At 33.8% G+C, this 27878-nt stretch overlaps 1 protein-coding gene across 1 annotated transcript in view; it reads right to left on the bottom strand.

Moving 5' to 3' along the window:
- The window catches only part of LOC120633850 (endochitinase), a 38926-nt gene extending 11048 nt beyond the window's left edge, over positions 1–27878 (bottom strand). The window contains exons 1-5 of the mRNA XM_039904220.1: positions 27845–27878; positions 10369–10429; positions 9346–9518; positions 4920–5085; positions 244–469 (exon numbers count right to left, since the gene is read on the bottom strand). Of these exons, the coding sequence (XP_039760154.1) occupies positions 244–469; positions 4920–5085; positions 9346–9518; positions 10369–10423 (620 nt within the window). The 5' untranslated portion in view covers positions 10424–10429; positions 27845–27878. The remainder of the gene's footprint in view (positions 1–243; positions 470–4919; positions 5086–9345; positions 9519–10368; positions 10430–27844) is intronic.

Here is a 27878-nt window from a genome sequence, read left to right as displayed (position 1 = left end):
TTTCTAAGAGCTCCATGGTACCGCGGACTTCTAACTTCTTCTTTTCGACTAAAAAAAAAACCCATGCTACTTCAGGATGAAATAACTTTTTAATGTAGAAATATTTATTATTTTGTCAAAAAAAAAATGTCTGCTTTTATTAGTTTCATGACATTTGTTTTTCTCCTATTTTTATAACATGTTTTCCATTACAAAGCAATGAAAATATTGATAGTAAGATAGAGGTTAAAACCTAAAACTTACTTGCAAAGTTCTGGAACATGATAACCCTCCATCAGCCTGAAGTTAGCCATAGGAACAGCTGCAGTCAGCTCCCAATTTTTGTTAACCTGCTTCTTAAATGCTCTATCCAACTCAGAAACTAGGTAATAGAATCGGTCCTTGTCAGAGAAAGATCCGCCACGGTCTGTCGCACCAGGATACTCCCAGTCCAAATCCAGGCCATCAAAGTTGTATTTGTTCAAGAAATCTGGAACGAAATTTTCAATTTGTATTATGATTACGTAACTATAAATACCTACTCAGCTTTTACCCGTTAATTTTTCTAACATTCTAGGACGGAGGAAATCTCTTTAGAGACAAGTTTCGCACGTTCTATCCTTTTTCATGTTTATTTATATCTTTGGTACTATAAAAATAAAATAAATGAGTAAGGCACGATACAGGCCGAGAGCATTCGCTTCACATACTTTCGTCGGTCAGCATTTATCACTTAAGTACATTTGTTCGCAAACAGAACAGTTTGGTTAGTGCGTAAAAAGAAATGCTTAAATTGCGCTCGCTAAAAACCTTTCTTTTTTTTTTACAACAAATTACTCCTTGATTGCAATTTCACCTTTTGCTATGTTTTTATGCAGTCTGGTATATAGTATGGCAGTTATATTCAAACGATACCCCTAGCTCATAAATAGCCCATAAATAGCTTAATAGATAATATACAAAGAAAGTACGTAACTCTAAAACTACTTACAATACTCTGGCTTATTGAAAAGAGTACATCACAGAAAAAAAAACATGGATGACATAGTATGGATGTTATACGAGTAAGTGTAAAGTTGGAGCGGACATTGACAGCTCAATTTATAGAATCATTCAAAAGTTATATCGATTTACCCTTCATATATTCTATTCCGTATATGGCATATGATAATACGACATTTGAATGCCAAGATCGGAATATAAAAATTCCCGTTGCTCCCGCCAGCAGTCACGTCCGAATGCAAATTCTAGGTATTATTTTAATCACATACCTCGCTGCCTTCAGGGAGACTACTGCATAGTCCGTTTATTCTGGTTTAGATAATAGCATTTTAAGCAATAATATATACTAATTGCGCAAAAATGCATTCGAGACGTTAATTTTGACACATCTTCATATACCTAAGTATACTGGGCAGAATAATAGACTAGCTATAATACAGGAGATTCACAGTTATTTTAATCTCTGATATTAATCATTCCAATATTAATCGTTCCTCCGAAACGGCTGGACCGATTTCAATGAAACTTTCAGGGAATCTCCGGATTGACCTGGCGAGTAATCCTGTAAAGTTTGGTGACGATCGGAGCACTCCTATTTTTGAACTGTCAAATACAGCTTTCATTTACTATGATGATATACTATTGTTGGGTGTACATGGTTGTAGATAATGACCTTCACCCGCTCGAGAAGAGAATAGAAGAGAATGAATACGGAGAGAAATAAATGATTTAATATATTATGAGACGTAAATTAAAAATTTAATGATATAAGTTTATTGTTTAAATAAGCCCGGCGAAGCGGGCTGGGTACACTAGTATAAAATATATAAAAGGTTACTGAAGCAGATCGCACCGTTTTCGTCCTACACAAGATAAAGCAAAGATTGTAAAGTATTGTAAAATGATGTTTCGGTACAATAGACCTATCCGGATCAGGTGGTAGAATCGCTACTAACATTAATACTTGATTTTACCTCATAAGTGCTTTAGGTACTTCAAACTTTTTAAATCTAATTAAGAGCTTAGCTTAAATAAACTCGTCATTTAAAAAAAAAATAACGTTAATGCAGATGGCTGGTAAGCGCAGTTTGCACCGACCCTGCTTTCTGAGTCCAAGGCCGTTGGTTCGATTTCCACAACTGGAAAATGTTTGTGCGATGAACTAATGAAAATAATTCAGTGCCTAGGTATTTATCTGTATATTATAAGTATTTGTATTATTCATATAAATATTCATCAGTCAGCTTAGTACCCGTAACACAAGGTACGCTTACTTTGGGGCTAGATGGCAACGTGTGTATTGTCGTAGTAAATTTATTGATTTGTTTTTATTTTAAATAAGAATTTTACTTCAAGAAATGATGGCTACACCACACAATCAACACTTATGTCGCGCAAAATTTAAAAACAATACCGTAGAGCCATCATTATTGTGCATTTAAAAAAAAACGTAGGGAGTAAGACACAAATCGTTCGTTTAAAATTGCAATAAGATATTTTATAATGACTGAACGGTACTACAGTCTCTAGCTAGGCAAATACCTCATCACTAATTGAAAACAGAGATATTTAGCTCAGAGCAACTAGTTTGCTCTGGCAGGAACATTGAGATTAATTGGATGCCGGACTGCTTTTCGAGCAAAAGACTAATTAAAAAACGCATAGCAAATTGCTATGGTCCATAGAAAACGAAAAATATCTTTATTTTAACGACCTTCTTCGAGAATAATCGAAATGGCTGTACTGGCCAAATACATGCGAGCAGCCTGCAAAAGTTGTTAAAAAATCCATATCTGTCGCGGTTTTGGTGGCCAAATAAATTACGTAGTAACATAAAAATTACACTTAAAATCTATTGCTCCGAAACATGGCAAGGAGGTATCTTATCAAAGGTTTTACCCACACCTTAAATAAAATCTCTAGTAGGCCTATATTATAAGCACTTTTGAAACGTCAAGTTTGACAGTTTGAAATGACTCTACCACGAGTTAAGAAGGCAGATTCTACCGAGAAGAAGACTGTAAGTAAGTCATACGTCGAACATAATCTAAGTTATAGAATTCTTCGCTTTTATCGCTATTTTATTATAATTATTCAGATAATTAATTACACGGTACTCCTGATAAAAAACTGATCGAAAAACAATCGCCCGTAACCAAAGGAAAACTTCGCAGGACATAAAGGAACTCGTCTGTGTCCATCAACCTGAAGGGTTACGTGTTAAGCCTCATGTGTCTGTCTGTTATTACTCCGGCAACCGGGAGACAGCATTGCTGTTGCAACGCTGCTTTGCGGCAGAAATAAGCATGGCGATAGTACTTCCCCGGACGAGCTCTGCCACAAAAACCTCTACTGACTACTTAAAAACTCTTCATGACAAGAGACATATTACTTGACACCGACTTAAAAAAAATTGTAGTAAATATTTATTTCTTCGTTTTTAGTTGTATAAAAAAGTAAGATTGCAATAATAGCCGAATGTCAACTGCTCATAAACTTAAAAACAATACAACCGAATTGAGAACCTCCTTGTCCGCGCAGTTTACCTTCTCTGTCGACAGATGGCGTGATCACCCTCTGGGATCGCGCTATCGTTGTGTTATTCCCAGAATATAAGTACTGATGTTGACTTATTTATAGTTAGATTAAAACCAGATATTGTACAACTGTGTATTAAAGAATAAGAGTAAGAGATTAATTATTATACGCGAAGTATTTTTAAGTAATAAATTCCCGAATTAATCTATATAAAGTCACATACCACATAATATCCCAAAACTATCTATACTAATATTATTAAGTTATGTATTCGAACAAACCTCAGGAATGTAATATTAATATTTGTTAAAAATATAAAACATTAGCCCGTTTATTAGCTACGTTATTATGCCCGGTTCTGAGCTACATTAGTATTGTCAGAAATCGTGTATCGTGTTTTCTATATAGACGAACGGCAGTCATTAGGTAATCACTACATCTTTTTACTAAGTCGGTTAAAAACAAACAAAATTAAACAAAGCAACTGCATCGGAAGTATGAAGCTGTGCCATAAGTACGTGAAGAGACTTTAATAAGTTGTTCCGCGTACCATTCGCAACGTGCCAAGTAAATGGTGCCTTGTTCATTGTTTATATGCATTTTCCTGTCGCAATTCCCTTTACTTAAATACAAGAGTTCGTTATAACAAATGTATTCCCAAGGAGGATTCATGTCAAGAAGGCTATGAGATCTATTTATTATATACTTTATAATTTAAACCAAAACAACAATTAATAATCCGTCTTGAAGTTTGAAGAAGACAATATGTTGTGTCAAACTCATCAAGTTATGTGGATAAGAGCCAGAAAAAGAAAAAGAATACCTATATGGATTTGGGATCATATCTCTCCTATACATATCAAAAACCCTCTTACATAACGTCTGAACCCTGAGGTCACAAAATTTATTATTCCTGCACTTCGGCCTGCGTTTCGGGGCGGCGGAGTTAGATTCGCTGAACTCTTTTCTAAGTTCTCGGAGTTATGTGCGTTTTGTACACTGCAAAATATAACTTGTAACATCGTGAAGGAGAGAGCCTGAGAGTTTATTTATTTATTCTCTTCTTATCCTAAAACATTGAATGCTTAAACTAAACATTATATTAAATTACCTACTAAATGTATAGACCTCTTATAAGAAAACACTATATTAGCAATATCGTAACTAAAAATATTATAACTAAGTAAACTAGTATAAAAGTGAAGGCGCGTGAAGTCTACCAATACCTCTATCTACAGTGATGGACACAATCTTTCAAAATTCACGATCTTGCGAGATGGGATATAATCTAACGGTATTTAAAATTGTACAGTATGTCACTGAATTCTTAAACCGCTTGATTGATTTTGATGACATTTCAATGTGTTTGGGTGGGTGGGTTTAAAATTGGCTAAACTTACCGACTACGCTATTCACGAAGGACGTCCTTGATGTTTTCTGCGCAACCATGTGGGAGTATTTCGCCCCTCCTTCAGCCCAACCGCCCACGGCAACCATGAACTTGACGTTCGGATGTGTAGACTTCAAAGACGTAAAGTTACGGAATCCATTCTTCTCGACATCCAACTGCGAAAAAATATACATTTAAATTTGATGTTAACTAATTGTACACGTTTAATTATTTATTAATTAATTATTTTTAATTTATAAAGGGTAGCAGCAACTTTTTATTTATATAGCGCTTTTTTTGATTAAACTCCTATATTTATTTAACTACAAGGTGTGACTAAAATAATTATAAAACAACTATCGTAGTTGTTTTATAATTATTGTCTTAGTTGTCAAAAAAGGCAAATTCCAGTAGTTGGGAACTTTAGCGCACCGTAAAGAGATCAGTTCTACGTGTTCTGATGAGCTGTTTAAGCTGATACCACCAGTGGCGTGCCCTTCATACATGCACAAAAGCATTGGCTACCCTACATTTTTAATGTATGAGTTACAAGGGGAATGATTTTATACCGTCTTCCTCCTTTATGCATACCCTGGTCAAAAACGCCTCTGGATGCGACCCTAACTTATTTCTGTTCTCTACCTAGATGGTTGGTATCTACGACTGTCCATTAAATACTAGGTATTTGTTTTTAATTATCTGACTACCAAAGACTATCGGCGATATTTCCATCAAACTATAATAAGGGCCGGTTAAGCAAATGTTTCAGAACCCAGCCCAACCCAAAGGCGGTTCCTCTGGTACTGTTAAGGTTCGTTGGCGTTTGTGAACACTTAGCATCAGGTGAAAAGTTGCGTACCTAAAGTTATCACATTTTAATCTTAAAACTTTTACACAAAGGAAAGGTCCATAAATCTCACAGAAAGGCATTACATTATTACACTGATATGTATGTAACTGGAGCGATAAAGTCGTCTGAATTTTACTTACTTTGTACGGTACCTAGCCAAGTACATAAAAGCCTTAATTACGGTTATTACTTTTACGACGAGTACGGGTAACGTGTAAAAGTAACTCACATAAACCTAACCATAGAACAAGGCAATGAAAGGTGGGATCGTATTACCTAAGTTTTACTAATTTGCACATAGATTTATTTGTACAGATGTGGCTGCACCAATTAAATATACTATGCGACGGCCGATTGGCGCAGTTTGCAGCGACCCTGCTTTCTGAGCCCAAGGCCGTGGGTTCGATTCCCACGACTGGAAAATGTTTGTGTGATGAGCATGAATGTTTTTCAGTGTCTGGGTGTTTACACGTATATTATAAGTATTAATGTAAAGTATTCATAAAAATATTCATCTGTCATCTTAGTACCCATAACACAAGCTACGCTTACTTTGGGGCTAGGTGGCGATGTGTATATTTTCATAGTATTTTTTTTTTTTTTAATGATACTTCCTTGTTGGTATAATGATTAGCATGATCAACTAAAATTGCGAAGTTCAGGGTTCGATTCTAAATTCGGTCCAAAAATTGATTCATCATCATCTTTATCAATATGAGACCCGTTACAAGGCTCTCATCTCAGAAATAAGGTTTAAGCCGAAAACTACCAAGTGCAATATGGTAGACTAAACACACTTTCGACGGCCGAGTGGCGCAGTGGGCAGCGACTCTGCTTTCTGAGTCCAAGGCCGTGGGTCGATTCCCACAACTGGAGAGTGTTTGTGTGATGAACATGAATGTTTTTCAGTGTCTGGGTGTTTATCTGTATATTATAAGTATTTATGTGTATTATATTCGTAAAAAAATATTCATCAGTGATCTTAGTACCCATAACACATGCTACGCTTACTTTGGGGCTAGGTGGCGATGTGTGTATTGTCGTAGTATATTTATTTATTTATTTACTTTTGAGAACATTATGGATATATGGAGATCTCTCAGGCATGCAGGAGTACTGGCCATTTCCTTCAGCGATAAACGAGTAATATTTTTACATCTTAATAAATATATATAACTCTAAAAAGCGAGTTCACCAATCCGCACTGGGTCAGCGTGGTGGACTACTCTCTTAACCCCTTCTTATTGTGTGAGGAGACCCATGCCCTGTAGTGGGCCGGTAATGGGTCGATATGATGAAAAGGTGTAATTCACAATATAATGTCTTTATTTTCTATCAGAGGCACCTAGTATATGTTTTTGAGTATTGGCGTCACATGTGACAATGTGAAATAAATCTGTAATTAGGTATCTACCTTTAATTACGTATATTAAAATGTTGACTATGTATTCTTATTCACTAAAAGCTACTTTAGAATATTTAGCTGCAAAGAAATAAATCCCTACTAATATTATAAATGTGAATGTAAGTTTGTTTGTTACGATTTTACGCAAAAACTTCTAAACCTTCATGAAACTTTTTATACATATTCTTGGAGATATTAGAAATAATATAGTATACTTTTTATTGAAAAAAAAAATACGTAAGATAAAAAAATGTTTGTGATAAAATCTCAAAATCTCTATAAATGTAGATTATGTATGCTGCCTCCCAAACGTACCTTATCTTAACTTACGCGGGCGAAGCCGCAGGGCACATCTGGTATGTTAAAATTTAATTTGTACTTACCATTAAAATTTTCCCAATAAATTTTTCTCATAATAATAGTTCAAAATGTAAATGCCCCATATTTTCCCACTACCTAACAATGGTGGCCAGAGCCAAACTACAGATATTCTGAGCAACTAAAAACAGAAAGTTGAAATTCGTAGAAATTTTTCAAACTTTTCATTCAAACTCACCCGACCTGCTAAATGTCTGTATAATTTTTTATAAAGTTCTTCTATAAATGTATAACTTCGTTTAATTATACCGTACCGAGACAACTTGTATAATGTGTTATGTAAGATACTAGAAGCCTTCATTAATTTATACAATACTATTATATTAAACTAGTGTCAACTGCATATCGTCTGCTTAACGTCCAGAAGTCATTTATGGAATTGAGTATACATTTTATAATATATTTCCTAAAGTAATTTTGGACCTACAAATTCATAAGAATATGTTAAAACCGAAGTTAAGAATATATTAAACTACGAGGTTACTATACAATTGATGAATTTTTTAATGAAAAGGTTGCTTGGAAGCTTCCGGCTCCGCTTTCATCTCTCACAATATAGAAAAATGTATATAAAAAATGTAAAGTTGATGTTGAAAAAGAGCAACTGCTGAGGTGCGGGTCGTTTGCCGGCTTCTTCTCGGTAGAATCTGCCTTCCAAACTGGTAGTAGACTACAAACAGACAGACTTAACGTTTCAAAAGTGCTGATATTAGGCATACTTGAAAAAAAATTTAAATTTTGAATTTTTGAATTTTTTCTTCTATTGATCTTAATACTATTTTTATGAACTTAATTATGTTCAGGCAGTTCGGTAATGATACAGAAAATAAATTTATATTCCCCCTAGCTATATTAAACGAATAAGTTACAAAACTTATCCAACTTACAAAATTACACACACATTTAAGCAGATAATGAAACAGGCTCTTAATCAAATAATTCCTCAACCTAAACAAGAAAATATAGAGTCAACGTCGAACGGTTGTGATATTTTTAATAAGATGGTAAATCTAATGTTATAATTTTTGTATAATTTTAAACATTATTTATTTCACCACCTACCTATTTTCTATGTTTTTTCCTTTTATGCCATTGGTTGCCTGGAAGAAATCGCTATATAGCGATAAGGCCACCAAATTGTACTCTCTTGATATGTATTTATATCTCTGTAACTACTTTTTTTCTTTGGTGTACAATAAAAGTTTATTCATTCATTCACAGTTAAACAATCAACAAATTCGAGGTTGATTAAAATCATGATAATCTTAATTTAAAGTATAATCGGCATTTAATATAGAACAAATATTGTATAAACGGTAAACCGTTTACGAGTTTGACTTGCACTCGAAGGGTTCCGTACCAAGGGGCAATATAAACACTACATAGCATCAACATAATAATGTACATAAAAAAACACGTTTCTTGTTATTTTTAACTTATTTCATTTCTATTATTTTTTTTGTAGCTATAATAAAAATAAACATTCTGTGAAAATTACAGCTCTATGCCTACTAAGGTTTTAATCCATGGACTGACAGACAGATGGCCAGACGGACAGAGGAATATCCTGTTGTCAACTTATGGGAAAGCAACCCTAAAATGGTTCTGATTTAGTGAACCGCCTTATTTCAACATTAGATAGTTTTGTATACCATTACGCCATCTTATCATATATTTTTGCGCCTGCGCCATTTTTCACGGGAAAAATCATCCCATCTGTTAATCCAGGATCTTTATACTATTTGAAAAACAAATGAGTGCAGAATTCCCACTTTTAAATTCTGTTATTGTAAAGATTCTTACCTCAGGATCAATGATTAAAACTTTGCTGTCCTTTTCCGTGACGCCGATGAATGAGTATATGATGTGAGTGCACATATCGACAGGGATGTCTTCGATGCCGTAACGCCCCACTCCTGGCCGGTACACCGCCCAATTGCTGAAGTAGCATACTATACGCGCTTTGCTGTCCGCTGCTACAAAAGTGAAAAATAATTGTTTTTTTTCATACCCTTTTTTATTACCAAAGTACTATGGGTTACAAGCATATCAAATACTTACTTAATTATAAAACTAACATTGAAATCTGAAACTCTATTTAAGGAAATAATTATTATAACTTTAAGTTACATAGGTGTATTTCAGTTTTAATACCTTTGATATCACCCGAAGGGATATAAGAATAACTTAATTGCCAACCCTAATGTAACCGTATTGTAATAACTTGACATCACATCTACTCGTGAATGTGTTTGCGTGTGAACGCGTGCGAATTTTGTTTTGAATATTACCTAAGTTCGTATGATCTGAATCTTTCATCTGATACCTTAGTTATTTGTGACCACATTTGCCCTGAAATATGAACACAGCTGCAGCTAATGTGAATGTGAAATTATTTCTCGTGAGTATCCTAGTTCCAGGAAAATTTATAAACTAAACGTTTTTCTTTATAATGAATGCCTACTGTAAAACCGATTAGGGATATGACTACCATACTCCCTAACAGGGTAGCCCGCTACCATACTAGACTGCATCATCAATATCTTACCACCAGGTGAGATTGCCGTCAAGAGCTAACTTGTAGTAAAAAGAAAATCTGTCCGTTCGTGAAGTCGATTTTCGAATATTCCCATGAAAATTTTTAGCATAGTTATATGAAGTAGAGTATCCGCTATTTATGATGCATGACCGTAATACTTGCCCGGACGAGCTCTGCTACAAAAAGCTCTACTACTACTACTAGAATTTATTCATATAGAGATAGAGATATACTATATCATTAATTAGTTAAGAAAACCTAGATGGTTTAATATGATGCAAACTTACATTCGACATAAGTCAATGCAGCCAGGACGGCCAACGTGAATAGTAACAATCGCATTCTGACCTGAAAATAAAAAAAATAACAATAAGTACATAATAAAACAAACAACAACTACTCAGAGAGATGGGTTTCTAAAGGCTCAGCTAAAACTAGACACAACACAATCATAATCACAGACATGATTTTTATGAGCACGTCTTGCACGTGTTTTAGGCCGCATGTTTTTCAAATCGCTTCCAACATAACAGCAAGTATAAGAGAGAAAAAAAACATATACTTCGTACATATATCATAAATGTGAAAGTGTGTTTGTTCGTTTTTCCTGACTACCCTATTAATGGCATACCACCACCGGCAGACCCGTGCCTTGTAGTGGTGTTAGCCGGTAATGGGTTGATATGAGGATGAATGGCATCAGTGGCAGAATCAGTTGAAAGGATGCAGAGTTACATAGGCTTTGGTATCAGAGTAACTTTTTACCCTGGTAAAACCAAACAATTCTCACGGGATTTGTAGAAAACCGCGGAACGAAATAAACGCGGACGAAAAAGGCGGACAACGGCTGATAAAAAATAAAAACGAAATACTCGAAACGAGCATGAACAGTGCGCAAATTCGAAATTCAAAATTCTAGCACTAAATACCAGAATTTTGTACTAACTACTATAAGTAGAAGAGTAACGTCTAAAAAGTTATTGTCAAAAGAGCAAATAACTACTACGGAAAGCGAACGACTAACTATCTCGTACCAAGACTAATTAATTGCCTGCCTTTGCCACTTAGGGATTCAATCACCGAAAAAAATATAAAAAATGTTGTCAAAAAGTATTTCCAGAAATTGAAAGAATATTGAAATTGTTTTCTGGGAGCAACCTGTATATGCCTATGTGCCGCTTGTCAGCTGGCGGTGGGATTGCATTATATGATGCGGTATCTCGACCTGCTGGCGGCGTGTTTGTTCACCTACCCGCTTAATTTTTAAAATTTTGTATAACATTAGAGGATTGTGCATACAAACTCAATGGAGTTTCAGGACATCAAGTCACCTTTGTATACCTATCTACTTAGAATTGTAAGAAAAATAAATAAAAATAAATAAGTAGTGCCACTTACTAGCAATTGCTCAAGATCAGCATGCTTTCGTGCTAATATAAAACATTTAGATTTGATCTTCCAAAAACTATCCAACCTTATACATCAACTCAATCAAAACAATCCAATTGTTCACTTTACCGAGAATAGATACAAGTTGATACGGTTAACCTATTAACCTAGACTAGAATACTAAAACTAAGTTGTTTGCCAACAAAAAGGTTACAGTCAATTCAACCAATCTCGATTTTATTTGTTCAAGAGAAGACTTTGAAATGCGAATAAAAGAAAAAAAAACTATACAAGTTATTCTCAATAGAGAGCGACAAGATTTATAATTTCTGTTTTTTCTCTAGTCTGGTCCGGTGGGAGGCTTCGGCCGTGGCTGGTTACCAGCCTCCCGACAAAGACATGCTGCAAACCAACTTAGGGTTCCGGTACAATCTCGGTAAAGGTTTAATATGACTGCCGTATTCCATCAGTTACCATCTCAGAGTGTATCACAAATTACCACCAGGTTTGATTGCAGTCAAGAGCCAACTCATAGACTAAGCAATTTTGCGGTAGGCGCGAGGCTGGCCTAAGCAATAAGGGGCTTACATAAGCTCTATATTTTACTCTCACGACGCTGTCTAGACGATGCCAGCAATTACCATAAAATCATAGACATCGAACTAATGTATCTTCTTAATACTATGTTCTAACTGTACAACTTCTCTATTCATTGACAGCCTATAACTGACCACTCTGAAGCGGTGATAGTACCCAGTGGGAGCTCGACTTCACTTTCGAGTAAGACCGAGTTTGAATCCCAGCACGCACCTCTAACTTTTCTATGTTATGTGCGTTTTTTAAGTTATTAAATAAATAAATATTTAAAATCACTTGCTTCAACGGTTAAGGAAAACATCGTATGGAAACCTGTATGCCTGAAAGTTCTCGATGATGTTCTCAAAGGTGTGTGGAGTCCTCCAATCCAGACATGTGCCCTGTAGTGGGCCGGTAATGGGTTGATATGATGATGTTGAATCGAAGAAAAACATAAAATATGTAGCTTCATCGATATTATAAAAAAAAAAAACCGTCCGATAAAATTTTATTACAACCGATATTCCTTTATATGGTTTATTTTAATAAAAAATCTATGAAGAGGACAATAATTGTTTACATCGATTGCATAACGCATTCTGAGGGCAAATTACAGCAACATTATAACGTAATTATAACAAACATCGGTTACATTATTTGTATTCGATCAACGTAACGTACGAAATCCATCTACAAATTAATTTCAAATTTATATTCATCATTATCACTATAACAGTGAGAGTGAGTGAGGTCGCTTCTCAGAGTGAGAAGGGTTTAGGACACAGTCCATCACGCTGACTAGTAGGCTAGTTCTGATTGGTAGGCTTAACAAGCCTTTGTGAAGACTACTGAAACTACTAGACTAAAGAAACCTGCATGCCTGAGAATTCTTCAGATTCTTCAGATGCAGATTTCTTCACAATTTTTCTTTCACAGTTAAATCAAGTGATATTTTAATTGTTTTTTCAATCAAAAATGCACATAACTCCGAAAAGTTGGAGTCGCATGCCGGGCAGCGAACTTGGTCCTCTGAATATGCAAGCCGAAGCCTTACCCAATTGGCAAACACCACTAAAATAAAATTAAATTGCCGGAGATTTCATTCGCATTTATTGATGTTTTTTAAAAATTCCACGACCCATTTATTTTAGGTAAAAAGTATTATTTAACGGGCGATTGGCGCAGTGGGCAGCGACCCTGCTTTCTGAGTCCAAGGCCGTGGGTTCGATTCCCTGATTAACATGAATGTTATTCAGTGTCTAGGTGCTATCTGTATTGTATAAATATTTATGTGTATTATTCATACAAAAAAATCATTAGTTAAAACCATAACACAAGTTACACTTTTTACTTTGGGCCTAGATGACGATGTGTATATCGTCGTAGTATATTTATTTATATTTACTTTATTATAAGTACAGCACATACAGTGGCGTGCATTGAGTTTGTTACCAGGGTATGCATACACCAGGAAAATTGCATAAAACGGCACAAATTCTCCTCCTATTCGAGTTATATATCAATGTTAGGGTATGCAGTGCTTTTGTGCATGTATGGAGTGTACGCCACTGAGCACATACAGCTTAATAAGCGCTTGATATTTATGGTTTTGTCATAAAGTATTGCGTATTCTGGATACGGATATAGAATACTCTGTATCTGTAGCGAAAAAGCACCCCGTAAAGTTTCTTGTGTAGTTTATAAAGTAATCTTTGGTACTTACGCTTAGGTCTTAGAGACGGACGTAGCATTCTTTTTATGTACAAATAAACAAATACTGCCGCGAGTTTTTTAAAAAACGAACAGCAGACGGTTTATTGAAAAAATAAAATGTCCTAAAGACACGAGCGGGTCAGTAGGCTGTAGGCGGACAGATCTGGGGCGAGTACCGTTAAAGATGATGCCGTTATACTATATAGTACAACACTAGTAAACTATCTACAACTATGTTGCTCTACGGCTATAGTAGGTAACTAGGCCCGGCATTCTTGTTTTAGTACGTTTATCAATGACTCAACACGAACTCGACCATAGATTAAATAGAATAAATACCATCGTACAGTGAATGAGTGAGAAAAAAATAAAAACAAAATGAATATACTACGACAATACACACATCACCATCTAGCCCAAAGTAAGCGTTAGCTTGTGTTATGGGTACTAAGATGACTGATGAATATTTTTATGAATAGAACACATAAATACTTAGAATATACATATAAACACCCAGACACTGAAAAACATTAATGCTCATCACACAAACATTTTCCAGTTGTGGGAATCGAACCCACGGCCTTGGACTCAGAAACCAGGGTCGCTGCCCACTGCACTAGTCGGCCGACCAACTTTTGTGGTAGTCTTATTTAGGGTTCCGTCACCCAAATGGGAAAAATAAACCTTTTTGCAATAGAATAATAGAATAGAAAAACTATTGCAACACAACACAATAGGAAAAACACGAGGAAAACAGTAAAAGTACTTAGTGCTAGGGTGTAAAGGTGGCCTTATCACTAAAAGTGATCTTTTAAAGGCAACCTGAGGCAACCTTTTAGTTGTGACTTCATTTATCTATGATATAGATTAGTGATTATGAATGCTATCGACTTGAATTTAAGTGGTGTATCACACGCCAGTATATAGTATATGTACGTCTGAAACCATTTTTTAAATCGTCGTGGAAAATGTGAAAAACGCCAGAAAACACAATAGACAACAACACTTTGCATTATATAGGTAGAAATCAATATATATAACTAGCAGTCCCGGCGAACTTCGTACCGCCAACAAAAATGTTTATGAATACTATATTTTAATACTTTTTATCCTATTCCGGACCCACTCTGTATTTGTTTAAATAATCAAAAAAATCAAATATCATAAAAATTGATCCAGCCGTTCTTGAGTAATAAATTGTGTAACTAACAACTACCAAACCTACAAATAACTAACTTTAGACTTGTAGATCTAAAAAAAATTTTAAGTATTCTGTATCGCTAAGCCTTAAATGAGAGGTTTGCTGCTGTCTGCTGAGGAGTTCTGTCCTCTATCTCCAACCACAGTTTGGGCAAAATTAAACACATATTATAACCTCTATTGTACATAAATAATTATTTAAATCGGTTATAATTTGTCGGAGTTATGGTGTTCAATCGTCAAACACTCATCCTCTCTCCAAAAGGAACCGAGCTTAATGTCGGGATAAAAAATATCCTATATTACTTCTAACACTTTCAAATATACGTGTACAAAGTTTCATGACGATCGGTTAAGTAGTTTTTGCGTGAAAGCGTAACAAACAAACTTAATTGACATTTATAATATTATTAGGGATAGGGAAATAGATTATAATAATATGTTCTTAGACGTTTTACGACTAGAATTTACAAAGGTACAACTTACTTACTAACGTACTTTATACTTATATAGGTAGAAACTATATACTTTTACTAGCTATGTTTTGGAAAGGGTATTTAATTATAAATATTTACATATTTTGATGATTTTTTGCGGATCTGTCAACCCTAGATAAAATATAATATTAGAAGTGTTTGTAATCTCCAGGATGTAGATTTTGTTGTTATAAGAATTTGACATTCCTACTATCGCTTACATTAATTCATATAAAAGCATCCTTATACATATTTAAAAAGACAGCAGTAGAATACAAAAGGCGGCCTTATCGCTTAGTATACAAAACTAGCTGTTGCCGGAGTTCTTCGTCGGCCTTCCAATATAAAAAAAGCCTATGTTAATCTCGGTCCTTTTAACTAACTCTATGCACAACTGGTTAGTTGCTTACTTAGGGCGTGAAGGAAAGACAAACAAATAAACACTTCCGCATTTGCATTATTAGTAAGGATCTCAATCATTTAAACCAGCGCTTGTCTATTCTCTAGATAGATCTTCTAAGACCTGCCGATATAGTTCAATAATACTTCGGCCTAGGTATGGAAGTTAGATCAATCTATTACTTAATCTATCTGTTAACGACTTGGGTAGACTTCAACTGATGGGTGACCGACTTTAGAGGAGCCACACAGCCTTGAAATGCCATGTCTTGAAAAGCACATAAGCAGTCGGCCGAGATCTGATCCCTAAAATCCTGATGCTTATACATATTAGCTGACTTAGAATTGGAAATTAATAACTAAATAATATATAGATACATTTAAAATAGATATTAATTTCAGAATCGGGAGGATTTGAACTGTCATCTCTACAGCAAACGTGAAATGAGTTCTTTCCCATAACAATCAACATTCTGATTTTTGAATAGATAAGCTTTCAGCGCAAAAGGGGGAATTTTTGAAAATCCGCAATGTCCATCTATCTAATTTTAATAAAGTACCTAATTGATTTTTAATAAAACACACAGAAGATCACTAATGGACAGCGGTCGGAATAAATATTTTTTTCTAGAAGCTTCTTCGAACGTTGTCCATTAGTTAGTCAAAAATTAGTATGAGTAGTTATTAAGTGGATGAATATGCTATTATGGATGAATTTATTCTATTTAATTTTTCGTTATATTTGCGAAAAACTAATAAAATTCAAATAGCAAGCATACATCATTATCAGTTTCACAATAAAGCAAACAGACTGATCGTCACTAGAATTCAAAGTATATTTAATTTAATCAACAATGCAAATATATTCAAATTAAGGTCGTTCCACACTGCGCATGTTTGACTAAGGTTTGCTGCTCCCAGCTGTGGGGCATTAACATCGCTGATTATGAGGACAAACAAATAATTTTGAATCTTCATATTCTTAAACCCATTACCCATTTTAGAAAATTCTCAGGCATGCAGGCTTCCTCACGATGTTGTAAAGCAAAGGATAATATTCAATTATTTTAAATGCATATAAATCTTAAAAATTAAAGAGTGCCGGGGATCGCATTAAGTCTCCCTGAATGGGACGCTGAAGTCCTAACCAATAGACTATCAATTTAAAAAAAACTAAATCATACCAAACTCAATGTTAAATACCACAAAAAGTAGGTACTTAGTGTTATTTTTTTTTTGGTTTTAATTACACAAGAAATTTGAACTCAATATAGTGGTTTCTAACATTGTTGCAAAATAATTAATTTTATTATTAAAAACAACTTCAACTAATAAAAAAAAATTACTATTTATAAGTAACCTTTATTTGGTTTTGATTTATATCAGCTAAATCAGAACCTATTTCAGCGTTAGTTGCACACAATCTTTTTTTATTTTGTTAAATAAATTTCAAAATAACAACGCGTTCAATTTTGACAAGGATCTTTGGACTTTTACAGTCAATCTAGTATCAATGCTTCTTGAGTGAGGGTAATACTCTTTTATATGATTTCTTGTAGACTTACTACCTACAGTTCTAAATAAATATCAAGTGTCTTTTGTACCCTAAACCTCATTTATGTATTAGAGTGGTTTTATCCGTCCAGTCAACATTTTAGTATCAACAAAACAGATAAGTTAGTGAAACACGCTGTAGGTGCTGCAATATGATTACCAAATTCGTCGTAAAAGATACTGCAATCTTGAAAATTGGAACTCTTCATTTTATGTCGTCAATAAAAGTTGACAACCGTTGCACTAGTATAGCTTTTGCATAGAGAATAAAGTTTGAAGTCTGCGTAAATTTTTGTCTACGAGATGTCTAGACTGATAGTGCCTTGAATTCAAAATACTCCTAAAATCTAGCTTGATTTTAATTCAAGCGTGCATATTAAATGGAACGCATACTGTGGTAAGACACGCAAGAGTTGCATGCAACGCCTTCTTCTCAAAATGCAAAAGACCCTTCAAGAAAGAGTGACGGCAACGTACGTGCAAGAGAGTTGCATGACCTTGGCTCAGATATTGGAGCGGTCAACTCTTTCTGTTGACGTGATATGCATTTGGTTAGTGCATGTACATGTTTCTTATCATAGTTAAAGACGATACGGTTCTTTAATTTTTTACGACTCTTATGGCAATGCAACATAAATTCATATGGACTTTAAAATATGCTCTAGAACAAGAATCATAAAACAATAATATTATGAATTTTTGGAAATGGATATATTTATAATAGTATTTTTCATGAGTTTTATTAAGAGGTAACCTTTCAAATATAAGCAAACTGGGTATGAATCTCCTATGTTTCAGTATTATACTGAAACATAGGAGATTCGTTGGCTTTTGCAGGCTACTATATTAGTAGTACGAAGGCCCTGTTATGCAAAACTGGCACTTTAAAGATGGGCAAGATAAAGGAAGGGCTGTAATGAAGATAAGGAGTTAAAGGAACAGTGTTACAGTGTACCTACAGTTAAAATTTCGTAACAGCGTGTTAATATTTTTAAAAACCATTGTATGTTTTGCTTAGCTTAAAATAGGTTTCTCTTCAAGTATATTATTCATATAAATATAATACCGTCGCATAGAACTTGAGAAAGTTTTCCAATGATCTAAACATGACGACAATTGTTGTGGTAACTTAATGAAAACCCTTATCAGAGCTGTCAAACTGAGCTAGTGCCAGTAGGTACTTGGCGATGACAACGTATTTTCTTGTCATATACCGGAACCAGAGTAATTCGTTATTGAAACGTATAGAGAATTATGAAAGAATACAAGTTTAAATAAATAAATATACTACGAAAATACGCCCATCTAGCCCCAAAGTAAGCGTAGCTTGTGGTATGGGTACTAAGATAGCTGAGAAAGATTGAAACAAAATCAAAGACTGATATTTCTTGACTCAAACAGGCACATAGATGGCACTTTTGATGCGTACTTTACATAAAAAATATGTACATATCCGAGAAAAATCGTTAAATAAAAATTTAACATACGAAGGTTCCGAACGCACCCTGGTCTAAAAAGAAGAATATATCAAATTTTACATTGTGTAGTCGAAAAAAACGTAAAAACTACTTTGTCTAAAATATATAAGTAAATGTTATGCATTAAGTTTCTCATGAGCTAATCATAAGATTTATTTCCCTGTGGGGCCTACCATTTGAATCTGTCAGTTTTGTACACAAAGCTCTTTGGATCTGATAATAGAAAAACGAATTAAATTAATTTTCTACATCTGCGCTGTGTAGTAAATGCGTAAATCTAAATTAGAATTTGCAAGTTAAGTCAATTTTGGAATACCAAGTTATTATTTCAATCCCAGAACAGCAGATTGTAACAATACTCAGATCGAGGGGTTAATTAAGCAAGGGATTGAAATTACCTTTTCAAAATGGAAAGCAAGTGTGATTGCGAATGGTCTATTTTGGATTTGCAAATTGAACAGCATTTTAAACACCAACAGTTATAACTATCCAATGAAATGCAATGTAGCATATAATAATAGTGTATGGTTGATAATTTTTGTTTATAGTAAAGTACAACACTTCACAATTTTTTTTGTAGCAGTACAGCAGTTTAACAAGTTACAATTGTAACCGTTAAATATCTCTTTAAATAAATCTAATAAAAACTTTATTCAGATGTGGAAAAGTTTCGTATGAAATAGAAATAAGATTTTTTGTTTGGACAACTGTGACCGAATCAATATTATCAATGTCTGTAATTTATTTATTTGTTATGTAAATAAAAAAGATTATCATTTTGGAGCATTATTAACACCTAACTTTTCGTCACAAGTTTTTGTTGAGTCTGTGATCCATACTGTTGTAGTATCTAACTATGACCTAGGCATTAATATACGCTTAAATACAGTAGCTTATTTAAAATCGTTACTGCCCCCTAAGTTTCATTTCAAGTTGGAACCAAACTCTTTGTTAACCTACATAAAGCTCTTATTGTCCTAGTTAAGTAGTCAAGTTCAAGATCAGAAAACCACAGCTCCATTAAAGGTCCCGGTTTCCTTAGAAACATTGTGGTAGGCCTAGCGATAACAAATAAAGTTGCTATGGCGACCTCTCGTTTGCAACTCAAAACAATATTGGAATAGAATAAGGAATAAACCAAACCACAGGCCGATTCAAAGGAACTGAGGCTTTCGATATTCCCTTTCATTGTTCCCTTTGTTATTGTTAGCTTGAGAATAAATATCTCGTTTGCAAACTCAACTACAGGGAAACCTGTATCTTTAAACTGCCTTTTGTTGTGTAAAATAGTGATTTTCATTTCCTTGGTAGTCAATCACCTATGTCTGATGGCTTTAAGTTAGTAGTTTTAACTGGAAGGTCTATCCAAAGTTTTGAACACAGACTTTATTGAATTTAAATAATTTATTAAGTTTAAATAGTAATAAATTAAACAAAAGAATAAATAATATTAAATTATTGATTTTTGTAAATTGCAGGCGTTCAATACAACTTGCGCTGCCGTAGACAAAAATACCCTTAAACACTGTTTCAATAACTATCCGCTTTCATGTGAATTTACTGTGAAAAAAGTTAGTTTACGACCGCAAATTCTTTTCCAACGCGAATTTATAACATGTCCTGAATAATCCATTAATAAAGGCTTGAAACTGCAAGACCTACAAAGCTGAACTGAGCTAACTCTCGCAAAACTTTCCGGGTATATACTTTTTTGGATCATTAATTCTTTAGATTTTTTAACTGAGTTCTAATAATATGCTTAAGTTAAGCTAGGTGGGCGTGTGATCGCTACTGTAGCTGTCTTATCCATTCTTAGCAAATGTGTTTGCATGAACTGTTACATTAGAATGTGTATAATCATAATACAGTGCGTTGGCTAATTGACGTAAAGCCTAAGTATTCGAGGGTGCACTAAAAATATTTTCTTGGCACCAAGGGCAAAAAAAGTTAGTTTATTCTTTAAAATGAAAAATTAAATACGTGTGAAGCTTTTTTAGAAAATCAACGCTTAATAGGTGGAATGGGGTATTATTTCGTATATGAGTCCTGAATAATTACTTAACTTTTATGGAACCATAAAAATTTACTTGATCCATGAGAAATAAAAAACCCACGTGCAAGATATATATTATTACGACCTATAAATTATAATGAATAAATGAATGAATATACTTTTATTGCACACCACATTAAGTATATAAAAAAAAGAAGAGTATAAACAAAACCAAGTTTACAATTTATAATATATTTGTAATAAAAAATATATAAAGAGATCGAGTTTTGCAGGGCAAAATCCACAATAATGATCACTATTAAATTTTAATATTTAAGTTTAAAAATTATGTAATCATTTTAAAAGTTATTTCACGCAATCCAATTTCATGAGTAGATCTTCATCAGAATTCAGGAATCGATGTACTTTTATTCATTCGAAAATTGGAATTATTCGAATAAAGGAATTATTTATGCGCTACTTTTCCTCATACACGTTCGCTAGGTTATTGCCATTGGCAGTGGTTACCAATGGCCATTGCATTAATATTCAAGTCAGCATAGAGTTCGATCGTAACAATGAACTATATAGTTCGAGAAATGTGCATTCGGTATTACGAACTCTTTGTTTCCTCTTGGCAAAAAAATTATAAGAAAATATACTAAACGCTAAACCAGTCGTTTGAAATATTGGCTCAAACTTTCATAAGGTTTGTCCCCAATAATTAAAAAGGATTTTTTTTTATATACAACCAGAGTATAAAATCATTATTAATTCGAAAAAAAGTTTTAATGTGGACTTTCTAAATAGACCGATGGTCGTAAAATAGGTACAACTTATCACAATCGTTTTTTATGAAATAAAATTCTATTTTAATAAATTTAATAGTTATTTTTATGTGGCGCCCCATATTATAATTTCTTAAGTGTCTAAATATTATTTTATATTAAATACTATAACTTTAGGCCAAATATTTACGTACCATTTATGATAAACATGAAAATAATATAGACACAATGAATTCAAAAAAACTATATAAGATATGTCTAGATAATTTAACTTTTATTTAATGAAGTTATCTGTTTACCTATTTCTTCTGAAAGCAGGTAACGCGAAGATGACTTTTAAAACCTTCGCAATAAACAGTGATATCACCTACCACCCTCCAGTAATTAAATTCGACGCTTAATATTAATCACTTAATTTATTCTAATCTAATCTACTTCAAAGACTACAGTTTTAAGTGACTCGATTTATACAATCTGCTATAACGGAATTTATATTTGGAATGAATTAAATCTGAATCAGTGTGCTAGAAAAGTAAGCCGGCTATGAATACATTAGTCGCGAGTAGCGATGTTTAACGAACGATATAAACAAGCCGAGGATGAAAAAAAATATTGAAACATATCTACAAACCTTCACAAAGGTGATATCTATGTAGCGCCTGAAGCTGTATCAAAAAAGGCTCAGCATATTTTTGTAAAAAAAAAACAATAGTACTAGCCTGGAAGTTATAGAGGATTCTAAGACATACGTTGATTATGATTTATAATGATACAATAAAAAGAGAATTTATGGTGTGTGGTGTGTGGTGTGCTATCGAAGAATATGATAATTGACTTGACGGTTGATTGGCGCAGTTTGCTGCGACCCTGCTTTTGTGAGTCTAAGGCCGTGGGTTCGATTCCCGCAACTGGAAAATGTTTGTGTGATGAGCATGAATGTTTTTCAGAGTCTGAGTGTTTATATGTATATTCTAAGTATTTATCCATATTATTCATAGAAATATTCATCAGTCTTCGTAGTACCCATAACACAAGCTACGCTTACTTTGGGGCTAGATGGCGATGTGTGGATTTTCGTAGTACATTTATTTATTATTTATTTATATACCGCACCTCGCGAAACTAGCTTCGGTCCTAGAAGTGTGATTTATTGTATCCGACAATTCGCAGTGTGGTGACGGCATATCAGAATACAGTTGTCACCACCCCACCTCTTCCCGAGGATATCGTACGAGGCACCTAAAGGAATAGTATGAAAAACTGACAGCATCCTCCCGTTTATACTACGATCTAAAACGATCTAACTACAACGATCGATACCACCACTGCCCGGGCAGCTTTGTTATTGTCGGCATCCTTATTGATAATTTGCATGCGGATATTCCAATCTGACGGGGTACTGATATTAGTATTTTTTATGTTAGTATGTATATATTGGCTCAGATATCCATGAGGTCCGTCAAGGTACGACAGTAGTGGACACGCGTAGAATACAAATCGTCCAGGTGAGTTCACTTATATGATGTCGTTATCCTTTGTCAACTAAGGTCACCGGCCGAAAGTAAAACTTTTGTCTGTTCGTCAATGAAGATTGCAAACTAAATTATCTATTATGAATATTTTGTAAGGTCTGATTATTTTTAAGAACTTCTGTTGCCCGCGTCTTAGTCAACGTCTATTTCTATTTTGAAATAATCATTCAATCAGGTTTAAAAATAATACTAGAATACCAGGTATCTTATGCAAAGCATCAGGGGAAACAAAGGAGTCAAGCCCTTTCATTTGATACCCTTATAGAGAGATTTATAAAAGAAAAAGTCGCCATTATGGGCGGCCATCTTGGATTTTAAATTTATCACAATTAATAGTATTCTACTAGTATTTTTTGTTTGATAAAAATATGTAAACTGCCATTTTTTGGCGGCCGCCATCTTAGCTAAGAACACTCCTGACTAATTAATCTTTACAAAAAAGCAAATCAAAATCGGTTCATCCCTTCGGGCGCGACGATGTCACAGACAGACACAAGGAACTTACCCCGTTGTTTTTGCATCGGGCGCTTATTTTCTTGTCATAGCTAAGTCATGGTAAAGAAATTATTACGCGCATAGATCACACGCGAAATATGTATTATATCATCAATTTTAATTGCGTATACAAGTCATAAAGTCAACATGACCTAAATAAAAACTCTAAAATACGCCGTTTTAGTTAATATTATAGAATGTAGATGTTACCTAAGTAAATATTTTTGGTTTCGTGTTTACTTTGAAATGCCACGGCGTTCGAATGAACTTTTCTTTTTTAATTACATTATTTTGAGTATTGCACGCGACTTGACTTTGTCAAAAGTCTCTGTGGGATATAAAAAACTCCCAGGAAAGTATATCAGTACCTACTACATATTACTTTATGAACTTAAACATTTGATTTTTACCCAAACGTTGTTAGTGGGTATACGAATTCTTTTACACCCATAGGAGGGATATGTCGTGGGTGCTCGGGTCGCTTCCCAAATTTTTGTAGTTAATTTTAAATTTTAAATAATTAACTTGTTAAAGTACCTAACCCGTCAATGAAATTAAAAAAAAAACCCTCCACTTACAGGTAAACTTTCATTAAACCCTTTCTTTATTCAAAATTCTCTTACTTTGCAAACACAGGATTTTCGTATTCCTATTTTAACCCCTTATGAATCCTATCTTATCTGAGATCGCTTCCCTTTTGAAAGTCCCGTCAAAATATTTTTATCCGTTCTGAAAATTATTCCGGAAGAACTGAGATACAGACTTTTCAATATATCCTTAGATTAGGCTTTTTTTTGATCGCAAGACTATCATAATATTATAAGCTATAATAAGAGTCAGTCTCTATGAATAAAGTTTTATTACACACCACAAAAAGTTTTTATTTACACAACTTTTTGCGTTAAAGGAAACCGTTTTCGTAACACTACGGAGATATTTATTATTATTTCCCTTCCGTGCCTGGTAAGCCTAATGAGAAAATTAATTGAGTTGTAGCTTCAGAAAGTATACAGGTCACAATAATTGGTATGTTGCGTGTCACTATTGCGTGACGTAGTTTCTTTTGACATATCACAGAGGTGACAAGACAGTAGGGCAGCTTGGCATGAAAATGTGTATACGTTGACCTCTCATTCTTAAGGCAATTCGACGAATTTTTAATTTATTTATTCTATTAAACTAAGTATATTTTCTTGACCCCCGGGATATACAAAAATAAGAGGAATTAACAGAGTGAAGAAACAAACAAACATACACACTGTCGTAAATATTTGGATCATTGTCAACTTTTAGACGAAGGAATTAATAAAAAAGGAGTGAGAGATATGAGATGAATGGAAATAGAGCTTCGGCCCATTGAACTCAGATGCAGGTTGGTGGGCTCTATATATTAGGTTAGATATTATAAAAATTAAGCTTAATTCGCTATACTCCGCGAACAGGAGGAGTGAATTAAATGAAATGAAATGAATGAAACAATAAATAATTGTCTCTTAACAACTATTCATTGTAAAGTCAATATCTCCTGAGCATGCTCCGGTTTTGGAGCGAAACGAGGGTACATTGCCGAGGATCTGTTTGGTGTGGAGTGTATACTTTAATTTCAATCCGTATGGATTGAAGAAATTATAAATTACACCATACAGATTCTCCTGCTGTTCGTGGAGTATATCAAATTAAGCTTAATTTTCATAATTTATCATAGATTTCCGCAAAGTAACGCCTGCTTCTATCCAATTAGGTTAGGTGTTAAAATATTAGGCACCGAGGGAAGGAAGTTATTCGAAAGAAGGTACCCAATACATCAACCCAACCCGATTCAAATAAACCCAAGTTGAGCTAACTCAGTTTTAGAATAAGATTTCTTCTTCTTATTTCCAGTGAACAAAATACGCTGTTATAGATATTTTGTCCAATCAATCTCTACATTGTCGTAGCAATATATTTGAAAATAGGTATAGGTAATAGGCGTCCTTGACTTTACTTAACTAATAATAAAGCAATTAATATTTTATTAATTGATTTATTATTAGTTTTTTTCTTTTTAAAATGTCACTGACATGCGTAATAAATGTAATAGGACACCTGGTTATTTAAAATTGATATTAATTGGCGATCATCACGATTCATCATGAAACATTAACTTATTATATCTATATTTTAAATCCGTTTTCGGTTTTAAGCGGAATATGTTAAAAACAGCTTTGTTCGCTTTCGTGTGACAAAGATATTGTTTTGTTATAAACCATTTTACATTAGTGGAAGTTCTTTAATACGTGAGATTTTAAAAGGGGGGAGGGGGTCGAGTCAAATCTCATATAATCTTACGTTGCAGAGAGGGTGGTCTTAGCAAATATCATGCAATTTTTTTTCTGATTGCAAAATCAAAATCAAAAATTCCAACGCGTTTACGCAAGAAACCCACATTTTGAAAAATCTCACGTGAGATTGGGGGATGGGGGACGGGGTTGAATAAAAGCTCACGACATCTAACCATGGGGGAGGGAGGGACAGAAAAATTTAAAAAACACCTCACGTTATTCCTGGACTCCCCCTTATATATTAATAACTAATCAAAATGTCAACTTTTGTTTTCAACCCATCCAGGAACCCATTGAAGTAGACACACACACAAATTTCATCCAAATCGGTCCAGACGTTTAAGAGAAGTGAAGTGGCAAACACACATATAGAATATATTCTATATGTGATAGAATATATTAAGAATAAAATATTCTATACTTATGTGTGTTAAAAATGCTTAAAAAAAAATTGAACCCACCCGCATCCCTCCAGCAGTCGCGGAGTAATGGTTTAAATATTAAACAGAGTTGACGTAAGATACTCAGGGATAAAAAATCTAATTACTCTTCATAACTAATTGAATTTTCTATTTGTAATAATTGTCTCAGCTATAAATAAAAAGAAATATATATACTACGACAATACAAGCATCGCCATCTTGCCCCAAAGTAAGAGTGGCTTGTGTAATGGGTACTAAGATGACTGATTAATATCTTCATGAGTAATATACATAAAAAGATACTTATAAAATACAGATAAACACCCAGAAACTGGAAAACATTCATGTTCCTCCCACAAACATTTTCCAGTTGTGGGAATCGAACCCACGGCCTTGGACTCAGAAAGCAGGGTCGCTGCCCACTGCGCCAATCGGCTAATATCTAGTTTAAAAAAAACCGAGAATAAAGCAGATCATTTATTTATATTGTCTAGCGCATAAATTCCCTGGACGGGCTCTTAAACAGATTCTTCATTTTAATAACCCTTCAAAATAGTAAAACGGTCGAATTATAATTTTAATGAAATATACTAAAATATTTTATAAAGCCCGTATAAAAGTTTAAGACCAATAAAACATCTGTAAGCATACTTAATATAATTTTATATTATTATTTTATTTTATATTATTATTTCACTTTCTTTTTAAAGCCCGTATAAAAGTTTAAGACCAATAAAAAATCTGTAAACATACTTAATCATATTTTATATTATTATTTTATTTTATTCGTGTGTTGTAAGATCAAGAGTTTTTATCAATCGCCTGCTCTTCATTGTTACAATAACTTGAGTCATAAAAGGAGAATAGTTCAAAGTAGTATTTACGTAAGGGTTTAAGCTTGTATTTTGTGTTTTTAACATCCACAGCTTAAACTAGTACATATAGTATTTAAACTTTGTAATGATGAGGAATCATTGGTTTTCTACATTCCGTTGGCATTAAAAAGCTCATATTTTTACATATTTGATCATGTCATTTAAAGTTTGGCTTCAAATATACAAGTTAACGTTTACACTATTAGGTAACTAAGAATGTAAATTTAGTACACTACACGTTTCATTATATTCACAAAAAGATTGAAAACATTATGCTTAAATTAATTCCAAGCCTAGGATATTTACACCTGTTGATATTACATTTCACTCTAGACTAAAAATTAAGAATTTAGGTATGTGTGATTTTAGCAGAAATGTGTGTATTGTGGCTTTTTAATAGAAAACTTAATCAAAAAAAAAAATATATACTTAATTTTTTTTTTATTTATATCTATTGCTTAGTTTAGTATATACATCAACAAGTCAACAGTGGACCTTCTTTTTTGCGATATATAAAACGCGTGGCTATTTAAAAAATATTGCAATACTCACGGCTGTGACGGCGCGACGTCGTGCGTGTGTTTGC

This window comes from Pararge aegeria, chromosome 22 (assembly GCF_905163445.1).
Source record: "Pararge aegeria chromosome 22, ilParAegt1.1, whole genome shotgun sequence".
Lineage (NCBI taxonomy): Eukaryota > Metazoa > Arthropoda > Insecta > Lepidoptera > Nymphalidae > Pararge > Pararge aegeria.
This window is presented reverse-complemented; position numbering and strand designations above follow the sequence as displayed.